Source organism: Palaemon carinicauda, chromosome 40, assembly GCF_036898095.1.
Source record: "Palaemon carinicauda isolate YSFRI2023 chromosome 40, ASM3689809v2, whole genome shotgun sequence".
Classification (NCBI taxonomy): Eukaryota; Metazoa; Arthropoda; class Malacostraca; order Decapoda; family Palaemonidae; genus Palaemon; species Palaemon carinicauda.
In genome coordinates this window covers 62761726-62783190 of record NC_090764.1, presented here as the reverse complement: position 1 = coordinate 62783190, position 21465 = coordinate 62761726, and the positions used below count along the sequence as shown (strand labels likewise).

General features: G+C 46.3%; 1 protein-coding gene across 5 annotated transcripts in view; it reads left to right on the top strand.

Annotated features, from left to right (window-relative positions):
• LOC137631814 (uncharacterized) overlaps window positions 1-21465 on the top strand; it is a 167287-nt gene that overhangs the window by 68652 nt on the left and 77170 nt on the right. For all 5 annotated transcript variants that reach the window (XM_068363807.1, XM_068363810.1, XM_068363809.1 and 2 more), the window contains exon 3: window positions 554-718. In XM_068363807.1, the coding sequence (XP_068219908.1) occupies window positions 554-718 (165 nt within the window). The remainder of the gene's footprint in view (window positions 1-553; window positions 719-21465) is intronic.

Sequence of the window (21465 nt, the reverse complement as noted above, 5' to 3'; positions counted from 1 at the left end):
CTCAACGCTACAAGGAATAAAGATGGCGGCGATGATGGCGCCATCTAGGTACTCAAACAGTAACGAAGGAAGGGAACCTTGATAACGGCTCCTCTTTTTTTTTTTGCCACTTTCCCCCTCTAAGTGTAAACGCTATGTGGGGTGAAGATTGCTCTGTGGCGTGTCAAGAATACATCCCCTGATATTATGCGATATCGTTAAAGGAAACTTTAAGGATATTCGCGCCAGGAGTTAGAATTCTGGAGACCTTAAGTTAAATTCTCTGGGAATACACTGTAGTCAAATATACCCTAGGAAGCTACTTAAAGGAACCTTCCATCAGGACGACATGGCTATCTCACCCAAAAATAGATTTTTCGCTTAGCTCAAAATCCGTTAACTAACTGCAAAAATTCTGTTCTACTTTTTTACCATTCCTTCCCTTTTATTCCTTTGTATTTGAGAGCTCTCTCATGTCCCTCGTAAAGGTAGTAATTTCATGGCATCTGATTTACATCCTAGCTTTTATTTTGTGTAGTTATGTTTTGTTTTTAACAATAATTTTTACCCACAGCTTGAAGTAGATGTTGATTGGGAGGATTCAAATGATTCTGATGTTCTTGACAACATTGATGATGATCCCGACTGCACTGCTACAGGGGCCAAAAAGAGAAAACGGAAAAAAACAAAACGCAAGGGGGGTCGTCCACGAAAGCTCAAAGTATCTTCAAAAGGAAAGGTATGTTGAATAATATGAATATAAATACAGTATAGTTTTGCCAGAAGAATCATTGCTTCTTATAAGAAAACACTGAGGTCTTAATCATGAGAAATTGAAACATAACACTTTACAAATACATTCTGTTGTATTTGAATCATTCTCTCAACATTGAGGTTGAAGTACATTACTGTATGGTGCATGCATATATAGTACTGCAATGAAAGATTTTAGTTCATAGATATGTACAGGATTTTACTTTTTATCTTTAAGTACTGAGTTGATGTGTGACAAATGAGATAGCATTCATTATCTATTGTCTTGTTAATATCAATTTTGTTTGTTTGCTCATGTTAAATATTTATGATGTACAATACTCACATTTATGTGCAACTTTATATTGACTTATCACTATTAAGTAAGTTTGTTTTAATGCATATATACACCTTTCTTCCTTTAAAATAGGGAACGTCTTTAGAGCAGAGCTATAATTGTTGTTAAAAGTCATTAACTTGGTCATTCGTACTGTTGCGTTCTATTCAAGAATGTTTAATCTTTTTTTTACTAGTTATTTCGAATGGTTGTTATTGGCTTCGAGTTAATAATTTGATTTTTTTACCTAATAGGTATTACGGTTCTCTGTGTCGCAATCAAGTGAGATCGCAAAGTATAAACTCGCGTAAAGCTCAGGGTGACTGAACCCTAGCTTCTTCTACACTACTATCTACACATAATTTATTATTATTATTATTATTATTATTATTATTATTATTATTATTATTATTATTATTACTTGCTAGGCTGCAACCCTAGTTGGAAAAGGAAGATGCTATAAGCCCAGAGGCTCCAACAAGGAAAATAGCCCAGTGAGGAAAGGAAAAAAGGAAAAATAAAATATTTTAAGAACAGTAACAACATTGAAATAAATATTTCATATGATAAAAACTTGAACAAAACAAGAGGAAGAGAAATAAGATAGAATAGTGTGCCCAAGTGTACCCTTAAGCAAGAGAACTCTAACCCAAGACATTGAAAGACCATGGTACAGAGGCTATGGCACTACCCAAGACTAGAAAACAATGGTTTGTTTTTGGAGTGTCCATATTCTAGAAGAGCTGCTTACCATAGCCAAAGTCTCTTCTACCCTTACCAAGAGGAAAGTGACTATACTCTATCGGATCCTTTAAGGCGAACAAGGCTGGGTTTGGGCCGGGAGCGGCGATGCCATATCAAATATTACCATCACGTTGTATGGTGTATGGAGGCAGCATAAGTTAAAAAAATGTAAATATAATTAATTAATAATAAATATTCGCGATTATTAAATGCCCTCGTAATTTCTTTACTTTTAATAACAATAAAATTACACGTTTCTTCTTAAACGTGGCAGAAAAATTTTACAGCGCTGCCACATCCTTCTCAGGCGTTAAGCTGACCTCAGGGTATGAATATGTCAAACAGCGTGTGTCTCCATAAAGACGGCTCAACCAAAACAGTCAGTCATTAAGGAGTCTGTTGCCCTACCAAGAACATGGAAGGAAGTCCTCGTTATACAAATAAAAAAATGTTACATATTTTTAATATAAAAGATGTGCAGAAATAAATCTCTATAATCCTGGCATTCTTGTGTATCGTTATCAGTATAACATTCATGACTCAAAACTATCATCTATTTGTTTTGATAAATCCTTACAAAGACTATGAAACACAAATTGATATTTTCATCAGGTATGACACTCAAGCAAAAGTATCTTATATTTTGAAGATAAAAACGTGCCAAACCTAAAACAAAATATTCAAAGTAAATTATAAAGCTAGAACAAAGTCCATAGAAAGAAGGCATGAGAATATAAAAAGAAAGTGTATTGGATACTCTTAATGAAGATAATTGGGCGTCTATACTACGTATAGATACCGTAATATATTTAATTGTTGTCGATAATTCTGTGTAACCCATGTATCTTTATGACACTATTTCAGTTTACCTGCCTAAATTTACACAGGATCTCTCTCTCTCTCTCTCTCTCTCTCTCTCTCTCACACACACACACACACACACACATATATATATATATATAATATATATATATATATATATACAGTATATATATATATATATATATATAAAACAAATGGTAGAGCCTCCACAAGATAGAATTTGTGAGTGTAGGTAGATGAATTCACACATACGAGTTGATTAGAGAATGCGGAAACTCAGTAGTATGGGATAATCCCTAGAAAGGTCCAGTATATTGCCCCAGGAGACATTCGAGCGCAGGGATTAAAAGGGTAAACAGGAGCGGTAGGCCTTTAAACACTCCAGAGAAGGACATTTGGCAACGTAGGAGACAACGCCCAGATTGCCATGAAGGAGCCGACAGAGTATAGTGAATAATTACAGTGCAGTAGTTAACCCCTTGAGTGAAGAAGAATTGTTTGGTAATATCATTGTTGTCAGGTGTATGAGGACAGAGGAGAATCTGTAAAGATTATGCCAGACTATTTGATTTATGTGTAGGCACAGGGAAAATGAACCGTAACCTGGCCAACCTACTACCTACAAGAGTGTCTTTAGCAGAGCTGTAATGGTTGTTAAAAGTCATTAACTTGGTAGTTCGTACTATTGCGTTCTATTCAAGGTTGTTTAATCTTTTTTCATACTATTTATTTCGAATCGTCATTGTCTTCAAGTTAATAATTTGATTTTTTTATTTAATAGGGATTACAGTTCTCTTGTGTCGCAATTAAGTGAGATCGCAAAGTATAAACTCGCGTAAAGCGATGGCCGACTATATCCTAGTACTTCCTTCCATTTCCGTAAAAAAAATTTAATACTTCACAAGGACCTTCAAATTTATCACTGACCTTATTTACTTTCATTCTTCCTTTCTCACTAAGTTTGTTTAACACTCCCTCTCTTCAACATTGTAGCTTTCAAACATCTCAATCCCTGCCTTCCAGACATTTTCTTCATTCTTCGACATGCCCAACCTTGTCTTTTCAAAATTTGATACAAACATCCCTGAACATTACGATCTTGCTTGTAATACTAGGTGAGTAGTAAATTCTAATAGTCAAGCCTTCTCCATCATGAAGCTCAATACTACTCAGTACTCTAGAAGTTTTATTCAAGCTATGACCAGGTTGTGGAATGATCTTCCTAAGCAGGTAACTGAACCGGTTGAATTAAAAAATTTAAATTTGTGCGTATGTTTTTATGTTGAACAAGCTCACATAAGTCACTTATATAGTTTATTTATGAAAGTATTTTTTCAATATTAATCTTACCCGATGATCATGTAGCTGTCAACTCCGTTGCCCGACAGAAATCTACGGTCGGGATACGCCAGCGATCGCTATCCAGGTGGGGGTGTACACAACAGCACCATCTGTGAGTAGGTACTCAAGTACTTCTTGTCAACAAGAACTCAATTTTTCCTCTGTCGTGCCGCCGGCAAGACCTACTTGGATATGCTGTTGATTCTGGAGTTGTTGTTCACGATTTGGTGATGTATTTACTCTAGAGTTTAGCCTTCGCTATTCAGGAAGCTTTATCATTAGCTTAGCAAGCTTTTGGAATTAATTTGGATTAATTGTTAACGAACTTTGCTAGATTTTGGAATTCCCCCTTGACTACTTCTAAATTCAAGATGTCTGACCAGTCTCAAGTCCCTAAATACAGGCAGTGTAGTGTTAGGACTTGTGCTAGGCGTCTTCCGAAGGCCTCTTTAGATCCTCACACCGTTTGTTTCAATTGTAGGGGTAAAACCTGTCAATTGGAAGATCGATGTGGGGAATGCGCTGGGCTTTCGGAATTCGATTTTAACGAATTCCTCAAAAATGCACGTAGGTTAGAGAAGGAGAGAATCAGGAGGAGTTCTTCTCGCTCTGTGGTTTTTTCCTCTCCCCATGCCCCTCAACCTTTTCCTTCCCCTGTGGTGGTGACTCCCGAACCTGCTACTAGTGCTCAGCCATCCATGGCGGATATGTTGCGTGCCATTCAGGCTCTAGGTGACCAAGTGGAGTCATTGGCTAATGACCGTAATCAGCTCTTGGCAGATGTCAGAGAGCTGAAAGCGAAAAGTGCAGTGGGAAGTGTTAGTGCTAGTGATGTGAAAAGTGTCAGTGTCAGTGTTGCGCATGAGGGTACATCTGTGCGTGCCAGTCGTCCTCCCAGTCCGGGACCTCTTGCAAGCTCCCAAGCCCAGGGGAGAAGCAATGTCGAAGGACCAAAGGGTTCGGCAGGCCTTGATCGGCGCACGGATGTATCCTCAGTGGTTGCGGACGTATCTGTTCAAGATCGTCCCATCCACAAACAGACGAATGAGCCCTTACATTCCTCGTCTGTGGAAGAAGTTTCCAGGAGGAAACGATGGACCAAGGTCTCACGACCGCTCAAACGTAAGGTCCCTTCCGAGCGAGTCCAACGGCCCAGGTGTAGCCACTGGGTCAGTTCGGACTCGCTGCAGTCATCTGATGACTGCACACCTCCCAAGAGAGGTAGAGTGGTTCCACAACAGGCCTCTGCTCCGTCTGTTGTTGCTCCGACCACGGTAGACCCTAAGTGGTCCATGCTGCAGACTATGCAGTCTCAGCTTGCGGCATTCATGCAGGAGTATCATGCTGAGAAGGTTAACACTGCACCTGTTAACCTACAACCCGCCGAGGTTGTGCGCTCAGCAGATACTGCGGCTGCCTCCTCCCACACTCCACCTGTGAGAGCTCCACCACCGATGCGCAGTCCACCCTGCCAGACGCATGTTCTTGCTGCTGTAGAGCTGCCGGGTTCCAGCACTATGCGGCTTTCTCCGCAACCCATGCGGCATGCGCCGCATACCATACAGCATGCTCCGCATACCATACAGCATGCTCCGCATACCATACAGCATGCTCCGCAACCCACCGCAGCCCCACCCACGCACCAGCACTCTGCTTTTGTTGTTGCCAGCTCGCAGACAGACCAGCAGCGGCATGATGTTGGATCCGCAGCTACGCATGCACCCGTTCTGCCGGATTCAGCCGTTCAGCTTTCTGCTCTGCCTTTGCCACTTCCTACTCAGCTTTCGGATGATGGAGTATCGGATGACGAAGCTGCACACTTGGATGAGCCACACTCTGACTTTGAAGGGCCCAAGTCTACGCCTCCCTCCTTAGACTTTCGTAAAGTCCTTGCCTTGTTCAGGGACTTGTATCCTGAGCAGTTTGTGTCTGCAACCCCTCGCTCTCCTCCCTCCGAGTTTGCTCTGGGCATGCAGTCTGCTGCGCCTGCCTTCACCAAGCTTGTTCTCGCACGATCATCTAAGAGAGCTTTGAGGGTTATGGGAGAGTGGTTGCATTCCAAGGAGCAACTGGGAAAGACTGCATTCATCTTTCCGCCTACCAAGCTTGCTTCCAAGTCGAGCGTCTGGTATGCCACGGGAGAGGAACTCGGCTTGGGAGTTCCTGCCTCTGCCCAGGGCGACTTCTCAAGTCTGGTTGACTCTCCCCGCAGGTTGGCTATGAGACGATCGAAGATCTGCTGGTCCTTTTCTGATATGGACCATCTGTTGAAGGGAGTCTTTCGTGCCTTCGAGATCTTCAACTTCCTCGATTGGTGTTTGGGAGCCTTAAGCAGGAAGACTTCCCCTTCAGATAGGGACTCTGCCATGCTGATCATGTCTAGCATGGACAAAGCCATTCGGGATGGGTCTGGTGAACTTGCGGCTTCGTACGTGTCGGGAGTGCTCAAGAAGAGAGAACATCTTTGCTCCTTCTTATCGGCTGGTATCACTCCTTGCCAGAAGTCAGAGTTGTTGTTTGCTCCTCTCTCCAAGTGTCTGTTTCCGGAGGAGCTGATTAAGGGGATGGCTGCCTCTCTTATCCAGAAGGATACCCATGATCTGATGGCATCTTCTGCATGTAAGGCTAAAACCTTACCTTCCGTGCCTAGACCCTTCCGCCCTGCAGCAGTAGACACTCCTGCAACTCGGTTCATCCCGCCCTTTCGTGGCAGAACCTCCAGCAGAGGAGGTACCCGTGCCGACAGTCACCGTGGCAAATCCAAGAAGGGTTCCAAGTCCGCAAAAGGCAAGTTCTGACTTTCTTCCTCTCCAGACAGCAGTGGGAGCCAGACTCAAGACCTTCTGGCAAGCTTGGGAGAGCAGAGGTGCAGACGCTCAGTCTGTGAAGTGGCTAAGGGAGGGATACAGAATTCCGTTCTGCCGCAGTCCCCCTCTAGCTACATCTCCCATCAACCTCTCTCCCAACTACAAGGAGAAGGACAAGAGGCTAGCGTTGCAACAAGAGGTGTCGCTCTTGCTACAAAAGGAAGCGGTTGTCATAGTCCGGGACCATCAATCCCCGGGCTTCTACAACCGTCTCTTCCTGGTAGCGAAGAAGACAGGAGGTTGGAGACCGGTGCTGGACGTCAGTGCTCTCAATGCTTTTGTCACCAAGCAGACGTTCACGATGGAGACGACGAAGTCGGTCCTAGCAGCGGTCAGGCAGGAGGACTGGATGGTCTCGTTAGACCTGAAAGACGCGTACTTTCACGTCCCCATCCATCCAGACTCCCAACCTTTCCTAAGGTTCGTCTTTGGAAAGGTTGTGAACCAGTTCCAAGCCCTGTGCTTTGGCCTAAGCACGGCACCTCTTGTGTTTACCAGACTGATGAGGAATATTGCGAAATTCCTTCACTTGGCAGACATCAGAGCCTCCCTCTATTTGGACGACTGGCTTTTAAGAGCTCCAACAAGTCGTCGCTGTCTGGAGAATCTCAGATGGACTATGGATCTGACCAAGGAACTGGGCATCCTGGTCAATATAGAGAAGTCCCAGCTCGTCCCATCCCAGACCATTGTCTATCTAGGTATGGAGATTCAGAGTCGAGCTTTTCGGGCTTTTCCGTCGGCCCCAAGGATCAATCAAGCCCTAGAATGCATCCAGAGCATGCTGAGAAGGAACCGATGTTCAGTCAGGCAGTGGATGAGTCTAACAGGGACACTTTCATCGCTGGCCCAGTTCATCGAGTTAGGGAGACTCCACCTCCGCCCCCTTCAGTATCATCTAGCTGCTCACTGGGTAAAGGACACGACGCTAGAGGCGGTCTCAGTGCCTGTTTCCGAAGAGATGAGGTCTACTCTAACGTGGTGGAAGAACAGCATTCTTCTCAAGGAAGGTCTACTTTTGGCTGTTCAGACCCCCGACCACCGTCTCTTCTCGGACGCATCGGACACGGGCTGGGGTGCAACACTGGACGGACAGGAATGCTCGGGCACATGGAATCAGGAGCAAAGGACACTTCACATCAATTGCAAGGAGTTGTTGGCGGTTCATCTGGCCTTGATAAACTTCAAGTCCCTCCAGCTAAACAAGGTGGTGGAGGTGAACTCCGACAACACCACAGCCTTGGCTTACATCTCCAAGCAGGGAGGGACTCATTCGAGGAAGTTGTTCGAGATCGCAAGGGACCTCCTCATTTGGTCAAACGATCGAAAGCTTTCGCTGGTAACGAGGTTCATTCAGGGCGATATGAATGTCATGGCAGATCGCCTCAGCTGGAAGGGTCAGGTCATCCCCACAGAGTGGACCCTTCACAAGAATGTTTGCAGCAGACTATGGGCCCTGTGGGGTCAGCCAACCATAGATCTATTCGCTACCTCGATGACCAGGAGGCTCCCGATGTATTGTTCTCCGATTCCAGACCCAGCAGCAGTTCACGTGGATGCCTTTCTGCTGGATTGGTCCCATCTCGACCTGTATGCGTTCCCGCCGTTCAAGATTGTCAACAGGGTACTTCAGAAGTTCGCCTCTCACAAAGGGACACGGCTGACGTTGGTTGCTCCCCTCTGGCCCGCGAGAGAATGGTTCACCGAGGTACTGCAATGGCTAGTCGACGTTCCCAGGACTCTTCCTCTAAGAGTGGACCTTCTGCGTCAACCTCACGTAAAGAAGGTACACCCAAACCTCCACGCTCTTCGTCTGACTGCCTTTAGACTATCGAAAGACTCTCAAGAGCTAGAGGCTTTTCGAAGGAGGCAGCCAGAGCGATTGCCAGAGCAAGGAGGACATCCACTCTCAGAGTCTATCAGTCTAAATGGGAAGTCTTCCGAAGCTGGTGCAAGGCGAATGCAGTTTCCTCAACCAGTACCACTGTAACCCAGATTGCTGACTTCCTGTTACATCTAAGGAACGTAAGATCCCTATCAGCTCCTACGATCAAGGGTTACAGAAGTATGTTGGCAGCGGTATTCCGCCACAGAGGCTTGGCTCTTTCCACCAACAAAGATCTACAGGACCTCCTTAGGTCTTTTGAGACCTCAAAGGAACGTCGGTTGTCCACTCCAGGCTGGAATCTAGACGTGGTTTTAAGGTTCCTAATGTCATCAAGATTTGAACCGCTCCAATCAGCCTCTTTTAAGGACCTCACATTAAAAACTCTTTTCCTCGTGTGCTTAGCAACAGCTAAAAGAGTAAGTGAGATCCACGCCTTCAGCAGGAACATAGGTTTTACTTCTGAAACGGCTACATGTTCCTTGCAGCTCGGTTTTTTGGCTAAAAACGAGCTTCCTTCCCGTCCTTGGCCTAAGTCGTTCGAGATCCCAAGCCTGTCCAACTTGGTGGGGAACGAACTAGAGAGAGTACTTTGCCCAGTAAGAGCTCTTAGGTACTATTTAAGAAGGTCAAAGCCATTACGAGGACAATCAGAAGCTTTATGGTGTGCTATCAAGAAGCCTACTCTACCGATGTCTAAGAACGCAGTTTCTTACTACATCAGGCTTCTGATTAGAGAAGCACATTCTCATCTGAAGGAAGAAGACCTTGCTTTGCTGAAGGTAAGGACACATGAAGTGAGAGCTGTTGCTACTTCAGTGGCCTTCAAACAGAACCGTTCTCTGCAGAGTGTTATGGATGCAACCTATTGGAGAAGCAAGTCAGTGTTCGCATCATTCTATCTCAAAGATGTCCAGTCTCTTTACGAGAACTGCTACACCCTGGGACCATTCGTAGCAGCGAGTGCAGTAGTAGGTGAGGGCTCAGCCACTACATTCCCATAATCCCATAACCTTTTTAATCTTTCTCTTGAATACTTTTTATTGTTGTTTTTTGGGTTGTACGGAAGGCTAAGAAGCCTTCCGCATCCTGGTTGATTTGGCGGGTGGTCAAATTCTTTCTTGAGAAGCGCCTAGGTTAGAGGTTGTGATGAGGTCCTTTAGTATGGGTTGCAGCCCTTTATACTTCAGCACCTAGGAGTCGTTCAGCATCCTAAGAGGACCGCTAGGCTCAGTAAGGAAGACGTACTTAAAAAAGGCAGAGTAATAGTTCAAGTCGACTTCCTTACCAGGTACTTATTTATTTTATGTTTGTTATTTTGAATAACTGATAAAATGAAATACGGGATACTTAGCTTCTTTGTTAACATGTATGCTGGTCTCCACCCACCACCCTGGGTGTGAATCAGCTACATGATCATCGGGTAAGATTAATATTGAAAAATGTTATTTTCATTAGTAAAATAAATTTTTGAATATACTTACCCGATGATCATGAATTTAAGAACCCGCCCTTCCTCCCCATAGAGAACCAGTGGACCGAGGAGAAAATTGAGTTCTTGTTGACAAGAAGTACTTGAGTACCTACTCACAGATGGCGCTGTTGTGTACACCCCCACCTGGATAGCGATCGCTGGCGTATCCCGACCGTAGATTTCTGTCGGGCAACGGAGTTGACAGCTACATGATCATCGGGTAAGTATATTCAAAAATTTATTTTACTAATGAAAATAACATTTTAATGTTTTTACTGCTATTAGAATATGTTATTTTAATTACTCATTACTTCTTTTTCAGTTTATTTCCTTATTTCCTTTCCTCACTGGGCTGTTTTTCCCTGTTGTAGCTTTTGGGCTTATACCATCCTGATACTGGGGCATATCTGTACTGTACTTTGCACTATTGCGTTATACCCTCAAAACTCACACCAAACATATAAAGTTTTGACGCTAAATACAAACCCTTTCGCTCTTTATTAGGAAATATACTTTCAGCGAAGCTGGAAGACTAGCCGTAAGACTTTCAGTGGGGTGTAACTACCCCAGCACTCGTTAGTGCGGTGATAGGGGTTAGTACTGGCTACCTTGTTTACACACACACACACCTGTGTTTTATTGTCACTTTAACATTTTGCTTGGTGGAGAGTGGACGCTCGTTTCTCTCCACCGCCCAACCTTTCTTGACTGGCAATTTACCCATTTGTTATTTTAGTTTTTGTTTATTTTTCACAGGTGTGAGTGTTGCTTTTTCAGTGACGGTGTAGTGCTGGGTTTTTCCTTGAGGGTAGAGAAACCTTTTCTTAGGATCTCTTCCCCTTTGATGCCAGACATCCCTTAGGCTGGAGGAGTTCCCTGCTTCCCCCAGTGCAGCAGCTTGGTCCTCCTCCGCAGGGGAGTCATTCTCTGTGTGGATGCTCCTTCACCATGTTGAATTAGACGCTGCTCACACCCTGTGAGTTTGATGGAGGGAAGGCGGCTTGTAGCCAACCCAGTGCTTGACTTTGGTCTTGCTTCTTTACGCTGATGATGACTCACTCCATCTTTCTGCGATGGCAGCTGGCAGAGGGAGTTCAAAGTCTAAAGCATGTTCCTGCTCCTCTCAGGGGACACCTTTCCCGGGTTAGGGTTTCTCCTGAGTTGTTTTCTTTAGGGCTAACGACATTTCACTCCATCGTTCGACTAATGCTGCCAGTCAAAGGAGCGCAAAGTCGGAAGCATGTTCCTGCGCCTCTTGGGGTTCACTTTTCCTGTTCGCGGGTTAGGTTTTCTCCAGAGTGGTTTTCTTTAGTGCTGACGGCAACACATTTCCCTCGTTCTGCAATAACAGCTGGCGGAGGGAGTGCAAAATCTGAAACATGTTCCTGTCCCTTTAGAAGTTGCTTCTCCTGGCCCATTACCACCTTCATCATCTGTGCCTGTTGTAGTTCCTGATCATCGTGCTGATGATGGCTTTCTCCCTTGTTCTGAGCTTGCTCAGCTGGCAGAGAAAGCGCAAAATCTGAAGCTTATTCCTGCTTCTCTTATTGAACTCCTTTCCCATACGTTGGTTCGGTCTCCCCCGGAGCAGTCTTCGCCACGAGATTAAGAAGGGGTTATGGAGTTGTACTTGCCTTTCTCTAATCACTCTGAGTGTGGCTCGTCGAAGCATAAAAAAGATGTTGCTCATCCCCAGCGAGTTTGACGCTTCCGACATCCATCCGCCTTTATTCCTAGCTGTCTCGTCTCACCCAGCAGTTTTGTCTTACCCAGTTAACTCGTCTTGTCTAACTAACTCATCTCATCTAGTAGACTCGCCTTGCCCTGTCTTCTTGCTTCGCCCAGCCCTGCTGTAGCTATTGATCGCCCATTAGTGAGATTGCCCGTCAACTCATGAGCGTCTCTCAGCTCGTGATCATCCATCAGCTTGCAATCACCCGTCAGCCCACGATTGTCTGTCACTCCATGATCGCCTGTCAGCCTGCGATCGTTTGTCAGCTTGCGTTTGCTTGTCAGTTCGCAATCCTCCCCCATCAGCTCAGCTCGCGTCTCCCATCAGCTCGTGATCACCTGTCAACTCATGATCACCTGGCGGCTCGCGATCACCTGTTAGCTCGCCTCCAGGTTTCTGGAGTTCCAGCAATTGCTTCCAGCCCCTGACGATTCCTCTTCTCGTGATTGCCTTTCTGTTCTCTACCGCACTTCAGGACTAACGATGAGACAGCGCAGATCAGCTCATGACCAAGTTTCTGCTCGTGACCAGTCTCCAGCTCGTGACTGAGTTTCCAACAGGCCATAGCAGGCCTGCTCATGATTACTCCTAGCACAGCAATCACTATTCACTGTCATAGAGCTGCTTAGCTGGCAACTTAACCTTACTAGGTAAAGTTGCCCTCTGCCTTTAACGATCAGCAATCTTCCCGCTTGCAGGTAGAATTGCCGATAACCAGCGACGAATCTCGAAGACGTTGAGTCTTGGTATGGTCATTACCGACTTTGTTCGACGGAGAACTTCTGTGGCAAGGATCATATAGCACTACCGGGTATGACCCTTACTGCAAGTGAGTGCATTGCTCTTCCCAGCAAGACCACAAAAGTAATCGAGCGCTATTGATTCGATGATTGTTTTTTGAGTCTCCTAGCGAGTCTCCTCATCTTCAAATCATTTGGCTATTATTCTACCCTAATACATGTTCCATTTAAAATACTGTGTATTCATGTAGCCTATTAATTTCCAAGCATTTTCCTGCCTTTCTTCCAATTCCTGTTTAGATAACATATCATTTTTGGGCTCGAGCCATGTCGTCCTGATGGAAGTTCCTTAAAGGCAGCTTCCTAGGGTATATTACAACTACGGCGATATTCCCAGAGAATTTACCTTAAGGTACCCAGAATTCTAACTCCTGGAGCGAGTATCCCTAAAAAAGACCTTAGGGATATCGTAAATATCAGTGGACGTATTCTTGACACGCCTCATAGCAATCTATACCCCGAATAGAGTTAACACTTCGTAGGGGTCAAATGGCAAGAAAACGAAAACGAGAAAGAAAAGGGGAGAGCCGTTCGTAAGGCCCTCTCTTCTCCCGTTTCGTAAGCGTGCCCTGCGCCGATTCTGGCGCCATCTGAATTCCTTTTTGCGTAGCTTTACAACTCGGTGTTTTTTCCTGTGTTTCTACCAAAATCTTGGATTTACTCTCATATTATGCTTTCTCCAACTTCTTCTGCTTCGGATAAGTTGAGTACTATTTCTTTTATGTATAAATGTAGGCTCTTGTTTAAAATTAAAGTATTTAAAAGAGTTATCTTTGATACAAGAGCTGTTGCCTGCTGGAGGCGTCATGGACGCTGTCGCTCGCTAGAATAGGATTTATTTGTTAGCAAGAGCGACGTTCCCAGCCCCCTGCGCTTTAATAATTAGCTGCTTAGCTTAATTAGGAATTCTGTTTTGATGCGTTAGTAGTGCGCCTGGCGAAAGTTTTGCCTAGGCTGACCAACACTAGTCTTCGTAGCCTAGTTGTTGGTCCTTGTACTTCCTGCATGATAATTAGTCTTCCAAGTGTGATTTTTATTGCTTAAAGCGTTAGGCAACGTTATACATACAAGCCCTTTTCGAGTAATTTCCAAGATAGTATTGGAGTGAGTTTCGGTGATTTAGGTAATCGATTCTCTTAGTGCCTAGGCTAGGTTGTCTTAGGTCTTGATAATATTATCTGTTTCCCCGTTTGCTCCCTTCTCTTCGGGGAAGGGGCAAACCCTTTCCCTCTGTTTAAGCCTTAGGCTTAACTCTAGTGGTTTGTTTGAATTAAATTTCAAATATAACTATGCTGGAGTAGTACTGTACCTTCCTGCTCCAACTGAATTGGTTCTGAGGGGGACAGTACAGCAGTGTATTAGTCTGAGTCCGTGTTGGTCTAGCGTGGGGCAGAGTCTCCCTTGCTGCCTGACACGGGCATAGGAGGTTTATCCTCCTTGATTCACCTTGGAAGGTTTCGGTAATTATGATCCCTTCGCTCGGTGACCCCTCAGACTTGTCCTCTTTGCTGTTCCGGGTTCGGGATATGTTCCCTTTCCGGAATAGCAATTCCTTCCTTGCCTTGGTTTTAGGGAGGCAGCCAGTAGTGCCGGCCTCCCTCCCTGGATCTCTCTGGCTGAGATGAGCTTTCTTAGTTTGGAATGATCCTTAACCAAGGCAAGGTTGGACAGGATCCTCTGTCCTTCCCATCTATTTTTCTGTTTCCTTTGTGTCAGTCGTCTCACATCCGTACCTAGCATAGGTTGGGATGGGGAGCTGACGTGGTCCCCTGTCGGCCGGCAGAGTGTGCCGACCGGCAGAGGCCCTATCCTTTGAGTGCTGCCCGGTCCTTCCTGGGTCCCTCAACCGCTGCCGTCTGTAGTTCAGTAAGCAGTGGTTAGGAAGCTTGACTTAGTGTCTCCCCTTCCTCTCGGCACTCTTTCGGGTGTCGGGCGCGGAGGTACATAGCCTCTTAGCCCGGCACCCATTCTGTTGTCTTCTCTTGTGTTGTCCTTGCCGTCTGCCGGCCTAGTGGCCGGCCGTCGGTAGGGGGGTGTTCGCTAGTTCTCTTGCTGTCGGTCGGCGGTGGTCTTATGCCTTTGCTGGCCGGTCTCCTTGCTCACCTGCCGGCCGCTTTGAGTGGCGGCCGGCAGCCGGGCGCTACCTGGGGTGGATGCCAGCCGGCAGGGTTTACTCACCGCTGCCGGGCCGGCCTGCTACATCACTCGGTTGGCCGGCCACTAAGAGTGATGGCTGGCAGCTGGGTGCCAACCGGGTAGCTATGGACCGGCAACCACTACCGACCGGTTCAGGCATAGGAACTGGAGTTCTCCCCCGTCTGGGTGATCCTAAGTTGCATACTTGAGACCTACCTTTGGAAAAGGGGGTGGGGGTGCTGACCGGCAAGAGCCGGCCGGCACACCACCCTCATGTACTGTACCAGTTCTTCCCTGTTTAGTGTCTTCTACCAGGGGAGAACATGATATAGTAGGTTACAACACTGTCTTTTCTAACTTACTTGTGTTGCCTTGTGCAATCACTTGGTGTTGCCTTACAGGGATGAAAAGAGAATTCTTTTCATCTTTAGCCAGAATGGTAAAATCTTACCTTGGGTGTGAGCTACACCTAATTTCCCTCGGGAAATATGATCTTTGGTTATTCTAGCAAAGACTAACCATTTGATTTTAATGGCTGGTGGGCTTCCACAGGTGATTGTGGGGGATTCACAAGTATGTGTCTTTTCCTTATTCTTTGTGGTCTTGCACGACCCATTGTTGTTGGCCTTACAGATAAGAAAGTGAGTTCTTTCTTGTCTACTATCCGGTATTTTAAAATCATTCCTTAAGGGGGCTACACCTTCTTCCTTTGGAAATTTTGCATTGGTTAATCTGGCATAGATTAACTATACGATTTTATGATTTGGAAGGCTACAACAATTGGGTGTGCGGGAAATACAAGGATGTGTCTTTCCTTTCCGTTTTGTTATGCTACTGTGCATATCCAGTGATACGTAGTTCACTTGATACTCATGGAAATTTCTTCTCTTTACAGGAGGACCATCCGTAGTGCGGATGTATTTCTGCAACGTCCGCAGTAGGGCTTCTGCGGACATGGTTCTGAAGGAGGCGCGTGGCATGCGCTGTCTCCACGGATGTTCTCCGGTATTGGGTTCCCCAGGTATGTTTCATATGCACTAACCTATCTATTGAGGCTTTTTCTTTTCGCTTCGCTCAAAATCCGTTTTTGTCTCCCCTACAACGGTGGATTCAAGGGATATAGCTAGGGAGAAGCTTCGTACCTGGGTGAGGGGCTTTCAGAAGATTACCTCTGGACCTTATCTTCCAAATGAGAAGATGAGGGCTTTCTTTTCCTAGGGCATCAACTGTACAGTGATTCCCCAACCTCAAGAGGAGGTCCCCTTAATTCAGATCCCGTGGATGCTGAAGTCACGGTCGCCTTGCTTAGCATCCAGTTGGACGACAGGATGCCAGACGTGTCCGAACGTCTGGAGGAAGACCTCCTGGCAGAAGGCCAGGATGAAGTTCGAGCTCCGGACAAGGTAGCGGAAGAGGCCGAGAGAGGTCGGCTGCTCCGGTTCAGGTCCTTGAACCTGCTCCCTCAACATCATCTGCTCTCGCAGTAGAGCAGGCCCTCCCTCCATTGTTGGCTTGATCCAACAAAGGCAGAGGGAGAAGAATGGGAAGGCAGCTGCATTGTAACTGCAGGGGCACATCCGGACTGCTAGGTCCGGTGGAAGGAGGTACCAGCTTCAAAGGAAGAGACAGAGCCGAAGGAGGTCGTAGTGATAGACCATGCTAGGCTCATGCCTTGCTTTCTTCTTCGATGAAAGAGAGGGGCTTCATGAACTCAAAGGTAGCTGTATTTGAGTAAGAGGCTCCCTTCCTTTGTGTCCTCTCCTGCCACAGCCTTCCCCCTTTTTCGCTGAAAGGGTTTGCGGCGGTTTTGAAAACAGTCGAGGCTGGCAAGCCTTTCCCCTCCCTGGTGGAGTGTAAACCCTTGTTGCTGGCCTTTAGAAAGGAAGATTTAGTAAGCAAAACAAGGACTGGAAGGACGTCCATCTTACCTTCTCAGTCCAGATGTGGGAGGCGGATTTTGCCGGATGTCGGTTCGGTGAGATCCTCTCTAAGCTGTCTGGCTTTCTTTTGCGGAGAGAACTCTAGACAAAAGAAAGACTGGCTGCCTCTTTGTCTCTTCAGTCCACGTTTGAGACGATGACAAGTGATCCCAAGGTCCATGAAACGTTCATGGTTGTGATCAAGACTCATCTGGCCACTGTGACGAAGGATCTCTACAGCTCCGTCAGGGCGAAGAGAACCTGTAGGGAATTCGTGTTCGCCCGGGCTACGATGAGGCACGAGCCAAGGAAACTAATCTCCTCCAACAGTTGGGACAAAGACCTTTTCCCTAGTGAGTCGGTCAAAAAGGTTGATAGGGCCGCCACGGACGATAGAAATCTTCTCCAGGAGTGGGGCCTGTCTACCAAGAGTAATTCTTCCCCGGATGGGGTCCCCAACCTTGGAGGAAGACTAAAAGGATTAGGATACTTTCTTGGCCAGCTAAGTCAAGTAGACATCAGCAGCAACGGCATTTGCTGATGCCCTCAGTGCCCCAGATGGTGGCAAAAACCCCGACCACACTTCAGTGGGTTCCCCAATTCGTGTCGACACAGTCTCCGGCATTCAACCCATCGTTCGAAGGTCAGTCAACTGCCTGTCGAACAAGCCTAGAGGAACAGCCAGAATTTCGTCTAGGCGCCCCTCAAGGAGAAATGGTTTCATGGGTGGTCGAGGTCAGAGAGGCAAGACCTCAGGACAACAGTCCGAGCGAGATGATACTGGTAGAAGGGAGTCTCCATCGCTTTTGGGATCGGTGGACCTTCGATCCCTGGGTCCACAGCCTACTCAAGAAGGGACTGGGCTGGAGCTGGTACAGCACTCCATCCCCATACCCTCGGCGTTTTTCCGATACTCCACCCCCGTTCTGGAGGAGTTCATTCATGAACTGTTAGAGGAAAAGTGATCCGAAGGGTAAAGTCCATCTAATTCCAAGGGAGGCTGTTTTGTGTTCCCAAGAAAGACTCGGAAAACTCGGAGTCATTCTGGACTTGTCGCCACTTAACAGGTTCATAGCGAACTACAGGTTCAAGATGCTAACAATACAACACATAAGGACCTTACTGCCCAAGAGGGCATTTACCGCCTCCATAGTTTTGTCAGACGCCTATCGGCACGTTCCAATCTATTGTCGATTCCCCTCCTACCTAAGGTTAAGGCTACAACGAAGACTATACGTCTTCAAAGCCATGCCTCTCGGGCTTAAAATAGCCCCAAGGATTTTCACGATGCTTGCGAACGTAGTTCTCAGTCAATTACGCCTAAAGGGAATTCAGGTAGTAGCCTACCTGGATTTTGGGCTGGTGTGGGCAACACCCAGGACAGAATGCTTGCAAGCTTCCCTGTATGTGATCCATTTCCTAGATTATCTAGGCTTCAAGATCAACAGGAAAAGTCTCAACTTCCTCCATCTCTAGTTCCGGTGGGTGTGAATCCACTGGGACCTAATGTCACACCGTTTTCTCCGTCATGGCGGAGAAAAGAAAGGAGATAGCTGGTTCTGTCAAGAGACTTCTAGATTCTGTATGGATATCAGATGCGAACTGGAGAGTGTACTGGGGTCTCTCCAGTTTACTTCGGTGACAGACCCGGTGCTAAGAGCACAGCTAAAGGATGCAACCGGAGATTGGAGTAGTTATGCATCAGATGCGCGAAGAGATCTGAGAAGACCAGTTCCGCTTCGTCGAAATACTCTTCTCAGGCCTTGGTCCCAAGCCAGACTCCTTAGGAAGTCGGTTCTTCTTCATCCACCTCCCCCGTCGGTGACGAGTCACTCAGACGCCTCGAAGGAGGGATGGGGAGTTCACTCTCATCAGAAAAAGGCCCAAGGGTCTTGGTCCAGTCTATTCAAGACCTCTCACAGTCATTTTCGAGAGACTATGACAGTTCTTCTTTCCTTAAAGAAAGTCTCCCCGCATCGCTCGATCCACATTAGGTTGGTACTGGACAGCGGGGGAGTTTTGAGATGCTTGAATCGACAAGGATCAAGGTCGCCACCTCTCAACCAGGTGATGTTGGCCATCTTCCGATTTGGGGGAAGAAGAAATGGTACCTGTCAGCAGTTCACCTTTAAGGAGTCCGCAATGTGACAGCGGACGCTCTATCCAGGTTCACACCGATAGAGTCGGAATGGTCCCTAGACGCAGGACCATTCTCCTTCATTCTGAGTCAAGTCCCAGAACTGCGGCTAGACCTCTTTGCGACGAAAGACAACAAGAAGTTGCCCCTGTATGTGTCCCCGTACGAGGACCCCTTGGCGGAAGCAGTGGACGCGATGTCCCTCGACTGGAACAGATGGTTCAGGATTTATCTGTTCCCTCCTTACAACCTTCTGTTGAGGGTCCTCAACAAACTGAGATCATTTAAGGGAGTAGCGGCGGTAGTGGCCCACAAGTGACCGAACAGTGTAGGGTTCCCTCTGGCATTGGAACTACGATTGGAGTTTCGACCGCTACTAGATCCAGTTCGGACCCAGTGAGTCCAGAAGTCAATTGTCTGCGCTTCATCACAGAAAACCCGGACCCAGCAGCTCATGATTTCTTTCCTTAACAGGTGAGAAAGTGTTTCGGGATTTCGAAAGCCAGCATGGACTTCCTAGAGGATTATAAGTGCAAACCTTTTATAAAGCAATATGAGTCATCTTGGAGAGAATGGGTAACCCTTGTCAGGCGAAGATTCCGCAGGAGATCACGACGGACTTCTGCTTGTCTTTCTTCATCCATCTCCATGGTTATGGATCAGTAACTAACACGAGTTTATCATGTAGGCCTGCTTTGACAAGACCCATTCTATATGCCTTCCAGGTCGACCTCGCTAACGAGATCTTTTATAAAAGTTCCGAAAGCCTGCGCTAGGCTCAGACCTTTAGCACCTCCAAAGCCCAATTCATGGTCTTTAGAAAAGTTCTTCATGTTGCTTCGCTGTTGAACAATAAGGAGTGTGCGTTAAAGGATTTGACCCATAAGTTATCCTCCTTTTTGCACTCGCGTCCGGGGCCAGGGTTAGTGAGATCATACCCCTCTCGAGAGAGGAAGGTCGTGTTCAGTTCCTGGATGGGTGAACTGAACCTATTTCCGGATCCTACGTTTCCCACCAAGAACGAGTTACCCACCATCAGGTGGGGTCCCTGAAGAATCTGCCCTCTGAAAGAAGATGCATCTCTATGTCCAGTAGAATGCCTAAAGGTCTATCTTCGTAGAATTTCAGACTTCAAGGATGGCCATCTGGCCAGGGGAGAAACGTCAGGCTCAAAATTTATTACTGAAACAACTCAGGGCGAAAATCACATATCTTATTCGCAGAGCGGATCCTGACTGTTCACCCACAGGTCACGATCCGAGAAAAGTTGCTTCATCCTTAAACTTCTTTAGTTGTAGGGATTTTGGACATCTTCGTTCATACACTGGCTGGAAGTCTTCCAGAGTGTTCTTTCGTCACTATGCGAAGCAAGTGCAGCAACTAAGAGGTTCTGTGGTGGCAGTGGGTTGCGTTGTTAACCCTGCTGTTTAACTCTGCGAGGAACAGTAGCTTAATTGGGACAATTAATTCCAGGGTGAGTATGTAGTCACATGTTGTACTACAAACTATGTGAGGGTACTGGGTGACCCACGTTGACTGTTCCATTTTCAAAGGTGAACCCAGCATAAGTGCAAACATGCGTGCCGAGCGTTTCTAACGCTAATGTGACTGATTAGTAAAACAGACTTTTGACTTTGATACTTTGGTATCTTAAAAGTGGCTCCAATGTTTTTTCTTTCAGACAAACAAGTTTCTGTTTACTATCATACTTATGCTTAAAGTTTTAGTTATCCTCCTCTTATATATAGATATATATATATATATATGAGGGTGGTTAACCTGTTTGTTTATTGTTTGTCAATAAACTGGTTCTTGAGAACCTTGCGTCTCCTTCACCTGTGAGCATTCATTCTATGTATATTTACCCGGGGATAATTCTAATAGAATGTTCCCTTATGCAAGCTAATATTGCATTGGTTTATGCTTCCCCTTAGCTGGAGGACTCCATCCCATAAAGGGATGGTGGCGGATTTACGAGTTTCCTCCTAAGCGGATATGAACCTTTGTCCAATACGTGTTTTGAGCGGAGGACTGGTCGATATTTCATATTGACACAGTGATTCTTTTCGAACTTCGCTTTACCCAGTATGGGGTGAGACCACTATACTCGCTTGCCTGGGGTTCATACTTAGATATATGTACTCTTCGAGACTTTCCCAGAGTCTAGTAAGACTCTTCCCTGTTGGGGGCAGGAAGCTCTATCATGGTTTATGATTAGTTGAAAAGATGTATGACGGTAACATCTTAGGTCTCTAGGTCGCGTCGACTGGGGGAAATACTTCTGAGGAGTACGGCACATTTTGAGAATCCACAGATACAGTAATGCTCTGGTATACTTCCATCAGGACGACATGGCTTGAGCCCAAAAAACGGATTTTGAGCGAAGCGAAAAATCTATTTTTGGGTAAGATGGCCATGTCGTCCTGATGGACCCGCCCTTCCCTTTCAATGAAAGGGCCGTAGGACCCCTCCCTACATACAGTATCTGTAGCACCTCGTGTTTCGCTACAAGGAATGCAGATGGCGCCAGAATTGGCGC